Below are 10,300 nucleotides of genomic sequence, written 5' to 3' on the forward strand. Positions count from 1 at the left end.
CATTCTTAGGCACGACTGTTGCGAACAAGCAGGCAGTGGTCGTTGAGGTTTCCGGCTAAAATTGGATAGTTTCTAGAATATAAACATATTTCCTTGCTAGCGCAAGATTTAAACAGTTTGTTCAAAATCTCGAATGTATGTAAACATAGGCGAGAAGAATGTATTCTGTTATGTGTATGTAAATAGAATTATTCGATTGCGTAAATGTCTCGTGTATTTTGCTGAACTTCAAGCAATGTTTATCATCAGTCCACACACTTTTCGCTATATTGTAACATTAACTGTTATAATAATTTAAAAAATCTTTTTAAATATTTTCTTTTTATTATTTTTAAATTTTATTCAATTGTTGTTTTTGTTCAACTTAAATTAAGGAGCATCTGAAATATTATGTATTAAGAAAATATAAAAATCACACTCCTCTTCTCCTTTATCTTCGTTTAAAGTATTGAACAAAAAAAATTACAGCGAATAACAACAAAATAAATACATATTTTTTTTTATGGCTTCGGCAAACGAAACTGTGTGAATTTCACGCACTTTTCTAAAATTTTGCATTTTTTTAATTTTTTATAGTTTTTCATATAAAAAACATAGACCTAAAATCATAAATTAGTTTAACTTAAATAAGAAAAGAAAGTTTTAGAAGACACATTTTCGCTTGGTTGGAGTCGAAAATAGTTGACCCATATTCAACCCATATTCAAAGTTTGACGCTTGCGCGATCAGTCCCAAACAATGTAGTACGCATGTAAATGCAAGTGAAAGTAAGTATGTAGTGAAAAATTAGCAACCTAGGTTGTAGGAATTTCATGGGCGGGTTGCATGCGAATGCGCATGTGCACCCTGTGGCGTGCAGGGCGTGCTCAATGGGCATATATTGGAGTGTTTTAAAGCTCTAACTGGCATCCGATCTGAAGAGGAAGCGACGTTTGCGTGGATCTAACTTAGCTTTTGTCAAACTGCGCGATCTCAACGCGCGATTTGATTTGGCACTATCTTCAGCTTCGCTTGTTTCAGTTTTAGCTGGCACATCGGACTCCGCAATCTCAACGGTGGCTGAACTGTCAGGTTCTCGGATATCAGTCACAGGTGCGGATTTTGTCTCAGTCTCAGTGTTTGCTGCTGTCTTGGCTACATTCGCACCAAGTTCTTCGGCATCCGTCTGCACAGCCTTGTCGATGGACTCAACTACTGGGGTGACTGCGGTCTGCACAGTTTCCGCTTGAAGCGGTAACGTTTTAAGGTCTGTCACTATGGTGTTTGACTCGTCTACAGCTACGGTTTCTTGCGCTTGGATATTGCTGCTCTCAGGCTCGGACACTCTATGATAAATGGGAAAAATGATATCCTCGGCAGGTGTTTGGTCAGCTGATTCTTCTTGCGGCGCAGACCCTTTTTGCAAACTAAATTTCAACTCCACGGGTTTGTCAGCGTTGTCTGGTTCCATAACCAATTCCATGGGTGCTCCTTTCTCATTGGCTGGTATTTGATCTAAACGTTCCTTTACAAGTTCAACAATGTCATCGATACTGATGGGTCTGAAGGCCATAGGAGCTGCGGGTTGCTCAATTTCAGGCTGACTTTCCACAGCCTCTGAAAGGTCGGGATGTGCAGCTTCCGGCTGGTTTTCTACAGCTTCCGTTTCTGCAACCTGTGCAATAGGTTCAGATTGGGCTTCCGCTGTGGGTTCAGATTGGGCTTCCTTTTGCTCCTCTGTAATTTCACTTTGAGCTAACGCAGTCTCTTCTGGAAGGAATTTCGTTTCCTCTTGCTTTTCTTCTTGAGCTGGCGCTTGTTCTTCGACCGGTGTTATCTCAGCGGATTTAATATTTTGTACTTCTTCGTATGGCGTCTGAATAACCGTTACTGGAATATGATACATATCGGAAGGGAAACTATTGGATATTGGGAACTTAAGCAATGGCGAAATGTTTGATTCTTTTTCTACAACTGGCTCATTTTCAGTCACAATGGGTTCATTTTCTGGCACGACTGGCTCATTTTCTGACACAACTAGCTCATTTTCTGACACAACTGTCTCATTTTCTGGCACAGCTGGCTCATTTTCGGTCACAATTGGCTCATTTTCTGGCACAACTGGCTCATTTTCTGGTTTAACTGCTACAGGTTGCTCGGCAGCTATGGTTTTCAGGGAACTTGTATCAGCTTCGACAGCAACTTGTGTTTCTTCGTGATTAGATTGTGATTCTTCATTTTTCTCATGAGTCTGTTGCAATTCCTCAGTCTCAACTTTGACATCTTCGCTTTCGGCAGAAGTTGTGGGTGCTTCTTCTTCTATCGGTACTGGCAGACTAGGTTTGATATTAGGATGATCACTCTTAAGTGTGTTGATGAAGTCTGAGATAAGAGCTTCAGCTTCTGCGGCCAACTCGGGATCTACAGGTTTGAAACCACCCACCGTCTGCAAATGATTATCTTTTTCCTCGAATGCTTGTTGCACAATGGGGTCTTGCTGTTCCATTTCTTGAGTAGCCGGCATAGTTTCGATGGCATCAACGGGCTTTTGTGCCTCCATCTCCTCTAGTGATGGTAAAGCAGGCAATAATTCATCATTATTTTCAATGGGAGCAATCGCCTCAGGTGCGGCATCCAAAGCAACAGGCTCCGATGCATAGCCTAGTTGGTCAACAATTTCCGCAGGCTCCCCGAGCAAAGATTGCTCTTCGGTTTGTGCTGGCATCTCGACACTGATTTGTGACTTGATAATTTCTTGAAGCTTTTCCTCTTCTGGTGCACTTTCCAGAGGTTCTGAGCTTAAGGCTGGAACCTCTTCAACTACCTCAATTGGCTTGGCGGATTGTTCTTCTTTTTGTGTCTCCACAATGTGCGCTTTCTCTGCCTCCACTGGCTCCTCGATTTTTGTTACTTCTTCTGCTACAGGTTCTTCAACTTTTGAAATTTCTTCAGCAGCGAGTTCGTCATTCTTAACTGTTTCGTCCAGAATTGGCGCAACATTTTCAGCCTCTTCCACTATGACTGGTACCGCTACCTCAATTGGTGCAGCGATATCATCTTTTGCATTACTTGTATCGTCTCGGTTTACAATTTGTGGTTCAACTATTGCCTTAAATGCATTTTCTGGTTCAACGATATGCTCCTCAATTTCGGAAGCTTGTGGTTCTGCATCTACTGGATCTTGAACTGGTTCCACAATTACTGGTAGTTCTTCGGCTGTCTGCGCTACAGGTTCATTGATTGTCACAGGCAGCGGAGCGGAGCCCAAGTTAGACTCAAATTTTACAGCTGGAACAACAGGTTCTACCGACACAGTTACGGGTACCGACTCGATGACAGGCACGTCCTCAGGCACTTTGTTGACAACCACATTATTTTTGTGTGCAAATGTGGGGCGTTTGCGCTTAAGCGATTCGGGATTGCTTAAGGTGTGCACCACCTCAACCTTGAATGGCGGTGCGGGCACTTCTACAACTTCCTTTTCAGTGCTATACGTCACAGCGGGACGCTTCTTATACCGGGGTGGTACTGATTTTACCTCGTCTTTAATTTCATGGACGGATACTACTTCAGCTGGTATATTAACTGGTGCAATCGGACCAACATTAGGCATCTTGCGAAGGGGCATAATTGACGGCAGTTTATTTGTAGGATGAATTGCTTGGTGTTGTTGTGGCTTTGGTTGTGGCTTCCTACGGTTAGGTTTCTGCACCTGCGCAGGCTTCACTTTCATAGGCTTTGCTGCTTGAGCAGGAGCTGCAGCTGTTTGTGGCTCTTCTTGAGGTGCAGCAGCTTGTTGGACTTCTTGCAGGGCGGGTTTAGCTGGTTCGGGCTGTTGTGCTTCCGCTTGCTCTTCAGTATCTGGCATGTTATTGGAATTGGCACTCTGCTCTTCGGTATTGCCAAAATTTCGGTTTAGTTCGTAATAGTTAACAGAATCTTCACATGTTATGGCCATATCCTCACGACGCATGCAGGTAAATGAATCCTTCGAAACGCAAATGAATTTGTGGTTAATAACTAAATTAATAACCAAGTTATAGCAAAATGGCTTACCTGACTGAACACCGTCTCCTCGGGGCAGATAAAACTCCAACGGAATGTGTTCTCTTTGCCATCCGCGTACGTTACCGGCAAACAGACGTGGAATATCTGGCAGTCATTCTCCACGTCCGCGTAATAACCATATACTTTGTCATCGCATGAAAAGTTGTCAGTAATGTCTGTACGTATCGATGTAGCATTGCTGGGCAAGGTCAATGTCGATGGCATTTCGGGGTACTCGGGTGCAAGTGGCTCAGGTGCCGGACGTTCTGCTTCAACTTCTTCCTCCTGCAGCACAATAGGCACATTTCGCTAAAATATAAAATAAGATAAATTGCAATGTAAATTGTTTGCTTTAACAAAATTTCAAGGGGAAAAAAAATGTCACCACCAATTGAACTGAACTCAACGTAGTTGCCTTTCGTCGTGAAACACTTAGACTAGACCAGATCGATCCATCAGTTTCTCCTCATTACTTCGTTAAGTATTATGCGTGAGCGCGAAATTTATGTAACCGTTGCATTGCATTACAAGTAGGCAATAAATGCTACCACGAGCGCTATGGCGGAGTCAAATACGAGCATAAAGACGGACGTGACCACGGGCGCCAATCGCGCGTGTTCGAGTAATGATACTCCATCGATGTGCGATGGCCAATATGTTTGTTGTTGGTTGAAATGTACGGAATTTGAAAATTAATCAACGCTTTAACCAAATCGTCAATTTTGGTTGCAAAATGGCGCAATTGCAAGTGAAATACTTGGTATTGGTTTGGGCTAGCGGCAAAACAAGCGATAAGCGAAATTTCACCTGCTGTTCTAGTTTTCCTACGCTAGGTGCGAAGTGAAACTATATACCTTTGGATTTCATGCATTTGCGAGTGAATAGTGAAGAGTTTTGAAATGTACGTTCGCCGCTAAGTAGGGTGTACACATTTGGTAGATGTTGCGCCTGGGCATGCGCAACCGCACAGGGCTGTTTGCTTCGCATTTTGCGTGGACGGCAGTTGCACCTGTACGCTGATGAAAAACTTTCGTTCACTAACTGATCGCTTAGCTAATGCGTTTTCTTGCGACATCGCTGTTTGTTTATTTCTATTTTTATTTTTTCATTTCTTATTAATAGTGTTGAATACTTTTTGGTCTCCATTTTAATCATTAATTTCTTTTTATCGCGCGCTTTCCGATATGCATAAAAGTTACAGTGATTTGTTGCATTTTAATGAGTATCGTTAATGGTTAGCTGCGATGGTTGTAAATGATTTGGTAGGCGATGGGATTTACGAATGATTTATTAAGTACTGTCGCTGGCATATTTTTTCTGGTTTATCATTGCAGGTGAGTGTAGGTATGCCGACTAAATTACAATACAAAAGATTGTATTCTAAATACTTGCAGTTCTTAAGGAATCGAATGTGATGGGGAAACAACACTTAGAGGAATTCCATTGCCGATGGTGTTACTTATCCGTGAACTTATTTGAAATATTATGAATAAAGTTTCTTTTTAAGATGGCCAAAATTTATCTTCAAGTAGTTAAGCCCCAAATGGTTCCATGCTAAAGGACTTCGGAATTTCTTGTCTACTTACGGCGGCCGCCGCAGGCGTCCGGTTAGTGCGTGCCTACTATTTGGAATTCAGAGAGAAGTTAGGTTCGAATCTCGGTGAAAGACCAAAATAAAGAAAAAGTTTTTTCTAATAGCGGTCGCCCCTCGGCAGACAATGGTAAACCTTCAAATGTATTTCTATCATGAAAAGCTCCTCATAAAAAAATTTCCGTCCCTCTATTTGGTAAACAACATCAAAACGCATACCACAAATAGGAGAACGAGCTCCTTCTCCTAGAAAGGGTATATGCGTCAATTATACATATATAACGCTTATGGCCCAAAACCATATCGAAAGTACATTAGTTCAATTGCAACTTTTTGGATTGAAACTAATGGAAAATTTAAATTGACCGATTTTAAAGATAGCATATAAAGTTTCTAGCTTAATAACATAGCTTCGTTTTATGTTTGTCATTAATCGACTCTAAATCGAGATACTTAAACTCTCCGTCAAGGAGTGTTATAATACAATGTTCTGACAGAGAGTTGGCCTCGACATACGGAACATGTGTTCAATATGTGGGTCGTCAAAACAGCGTTTCCTTTCCATATCTACCCTTAGATATCTTTATTGGAGCATCGATAGTATGACTGCTAGAATAGCGACTGAACAAATTTTAGTGCTGCATATCTATAATATAAAAATGAATCGCAAAATGTGTTGGTAAGCGCATAACTCAACAACGCATGGACCAACAATTCTTTTTTTAAAGTGTTTCTTGAAGTCCAAGGATGGTTTGTACGGCGAGAAAAATTCGAATAATTTCCGGGAAACCCCTAAAACAGCTCTCTTCTTTTTCACTGAAAATACTTTTGTACGTTTTATTTCATTATTCTTTATTATATCGGTTATTAACCCTATGTTAATAATAATAAAAATAAATAATTATCTCTATGTTTTGTCATTAAAGCACGCAGTTTATAAATATTTGTCACCTTTAGGTTCCCACTATCCCTTTAGATTATTTTTCAATCAGGTTTGAACCTTAAGTTCCCTTCTTAACATCCCAGTCGGGGTTTTTAGTGGGCCCCAAAAGGGTGGCCAAAGTTCGTGGAAGCGAAGATACTTAGATCACCCGAGCTGATCCTTTTCTTTAATTCTCCTGAACTGAACCATCACCTTGATGATAGGGCGGTGTGTGAGGGTCAGCAGAGAAAAAACGTCTTAAGGTCGAAATATAAACTGTCACATTCAAAATCTATTTGACAGAACAAAGTCAGTCGGATCCGCTAGTTTCGAATAAAATTAAAACAGATTAATGCGCTAGAATGGGATTCAGTAACTGGAAAGGAAAATCACGAACCGCCCTGATTTAATATTATATTCCGCTCCACTGATCTTAAAACCACTTTAATCACGAATTCGCTTCCATCATAAGTTTACAGTGCATGTGAGAGTCAGGTTTAAAGCTTCATATAACGGTGTAATTAAAATTAGTAGAGGTGTATCCGAAGCATAAACCTTTCACGACTTCCTATTACAATATCTATGTAACACGAATTTATAAGAAATTATATAGCCCCTTCTTTTAAAGATGATATTGGTTGCGTCAAAAACTTTGTTGAATTATATACTAAGATAAGAAGACTAAGACTAGAGAAATATTCCATGTCTTTTTTTTCTGAGCATCGCACAGCAAGCCCGTTTTCAACCAACACCTTTTATTTAATCTAGCCTTCTCGTGAGATTGCAAAAATTTAGCTGTATTCGATGTGCGCCCCACCCAATCTTAAACACGATCGAGAATCAGTTTTTGTTTTAACACTTTTTTCTTTCTGCAATCCATAATTTTCAACCATTTATAGAACGAGTGCCCATTTTCAGCCCTAAAATGTTTGCTAAAGAGTGCTCTGCCGTAGGCCACATAAAGGAAACCCAAAAGTGGATCGGGTTTCCATTTGTGTAATTCGCGCAGTCATTTTGCAACGCACTCTATTTCATATATTTATTTGTTCTTTTTGTATTCTTAAAGATTTTGGTTTGGTTTACTGTTGGCCAAATCTAGTAGCCCAATGAGTCCGGGCGAACGAAGTAAAAGAAGTAATTTAAGTGGGCAAAGTAAAACCAAAAACAAAATGGACAAAGAGCACACAACTAAGAATGAGTATTGCACTTGACGCTCCAAAGGAAATAGAAGCAGAACCAAGGGTGTGTTTGTTTGTAATGTTGGTGGTAACTTTTTTCGAATGAAATATCGAGACGTCTGGAATTTCAATGAACTCAACAAACTCGGACCTATAACCATACAAAGAGTAGCCGGTGCTGAGGTTGGAGTATGCAGGGCTACTCGCGTTTCTTGGCTGTATTGCGCCTCCATATATTTTGTACTTCTGATTATTACTTCCGTTTGTCATCTAGCAAATGGCACAGCACCTAACGGAAGTGCATATAAATGAGCAGAAAGCAACAAACATGCACTTATACACGCATATGTATATGCCTATAGTAGCATATGTTAATTCTTTTTCCTTCATGCGCACAAGCACATAAGGTGTTTGCTGTTTTCAATATGTTGCTTATGTGTTGCTCCTAATCATCTCGACTTTCATTTTATCCTCTCTACATACTAACATACTTTCTTACCACATTCACTCAAACCATTGTTTCATTGATTAAAACGCTTTACTAATTTCACAAAAAATGTAATTTGATTAAACGCACCTTGACTCCATGAAGTGGTCCGGCCAAACAGCAGGCACTGAGGCACACTAACAGCAATGTGAGTTTCCACATTATTCCCACGCGCATGCGCCAACCGTTTTTCTCACCAAATAACTACCACAAAATTTTAAAATTTTTTCCTTGAAAACTGGTTGTCGACACTTTTCACACTTTTAATTTTTCGTACTACTCTAATTTTTATTTTATTTTTTTGGTTTTAACTAGTTCGTTATACTCCAAAAGTTTTGTTGCGCTGTTTGAAAATTCACATTAATCCTTTATGGTGATTTCATTCTGCCTGAATTTCCGCTACTCATACTATTATTGCTGGCTGGGCTATGTTATTAATTTGTTTGTCTGTTAGATGTTTAAAATTTCTATTAAAGGTGCTTCAGACCAAAGCTCGCGCTCGTTTCCACTGTGAGGCACCGTTGGTTGAAAGTTACTAACTGCGACGGTTTCGGGTGCGTTACTCGCCATTTATATTCTTCACTTTGATTTATTAAGAATTCAATGAAGAGCCACCACTGACACCAATACTACCTCGAAGAAACCTATGTGTAGCACATACACAAATGCAAATGCTGGCACTTGAGTTGACATTATGCCTGGCCGCAACACCGTTTAAGTGGGCATAACCATCAACTCACCAACTCTACAGTAATGGCATTGACAGTGAGGCAGTGTGGCAGCGAGCACACAAACTATTACAATTGCCACCGTAGTTAACAAGAACAACAATGACTGTTACCACTACAGTAGCATAAGAAATATTTATTCCGTTGAATTATTTCGCCAAGTTGTGGGTGTTCACGTTCGCGCGCATTTTCGTTTTGCGTTGCGCCTGCACTTTTGAATGGCCTCTCGGGCTTGCATGTAAGTAAGTGCTTAAGTTTAAGAGAGTGAGAGTTATGGCGCTCAAAAAATCAAGTGGTCTTTATATTATCATTTGGTGATTTTCATAAAAGAGGAATTTGTATAATCGTCGCTTGATGGATATTTTTGTGTTGGAACTTGGTCCTACGTCGTGCAGTTGAAATTTTCCGAATGTGGTTCAAATATCCCTTTCTTGTGCACCCTAGAATTGAAGTGACATAAAAGTGCTCTAATGAGATTTGGTTACTTCATCCTTCTCTGCTACCGAGACGTGACCGCAAATGAGCGTAATGTTGTAGTAGTTCGCTTGTAGAAAGATAGGTGCGAGTCGAGTGTCCACTGGGGTGCATAAACATCTAACAAATCCACATCGAATTTACACCTCTCACATGCCATCTGAGGTAAACGGTGCCAAGGGATCGACAAGATTCCATGAGTTTCTTACCTTAATCCGATTATCGCATTTCTTAGATGAGTAGAAGGCAAACTTTGTTATTAATAAATCATTATTTCGCCCATATAGCGAAACGCTTACGCATAACGGCGCTTACTGGTGGCTTACACATGCTGCTGGCCCCAGTTACAGCTAAAGTAGAAAACATCGGTGCCACCTCAGCAATATTTCCCTTCTCACTTTGTCTGAAGCTAGAAATATGCATATAACAACTTTTGATTACTTATAAGAAAGTGGATGTCAAACATTTTCCTACCCAAATCCTAGTTCTTTCCAATTTCTATACGGATGATCGATAGACAAGTACTTTGAGCATAGATTAGAGGACGATTAAATACACAGGTTTTGTTTGGAAGTTATAGGAAGAAAAGGTCCCTCTGAATTAAGAGCGCAGATGGCGCTGTACTGTGTTTTCACATATGAAATTAGTATTCCTGGCAATAGTATTCCTATTCGTTTTGCTAAACTTAAGTAACTCGTCCAAGTACTACTGAAGTGGTTGCAATATTTTGCAAATCTTGAAAAAATGAATATTGTTGCATTTACAAGAGTTTCATACTGAAAAAAAGGAAGACTTTGTTTGATACAAGCTGGGATACATTTTCAAAAAAAGGCCAGCCGCACTGTGTGCGCATATTTGAAGTGAAACTTTTTAATTTCTGGATTAAATTTAAAT

General features: G+C 40.1%; 1 protein-coding gene across 1 annotated transcript; it reads right to left on the bottom strand.

Annotated features, from left to right (window-relative positions):
• Positions 1-515: 515 nt before the first annotated feature.
• Positions 516-8,366, bottom strand: LOC129242858 (cytadherence high molecular weight protein 1-like). The gene is made up of 4 exons (XM_054879743.1): positions 8,295-8,366; positions 4,036-4,335; positions 2,078-3,967; positions 516-1,957 (listed from the first exon to the last, which is right to left on the bottom strand). The coding sequence occupies exons 1-4, from the start codon at positions 8,364-8,366 to the stop codon at positions 899-901; spliced, it is 3,321 nt and encodes a 1,106-aa protein (XP_054735718.1). The 3' UTR covers positions 516-898.
• Between the last annotated feature and the right edge of the window lie 1,934 nt (positions 8,367-10,300).

This window comes from Anastrepha obliqua, chromosome 3 (assembly GCF_027943255.1).
Source record: "Anastrepha obliqua isolate idAnaObli1 chromosome 3, idAnaObli1_1.0, whole genome shotgun sequence".
Lineage (NCBI taxonomy): Eukaryota > Metazoa > Arthropoda > Insecta > Diptera > Tephritidae > Anastrepha > Anastrepha obliqua.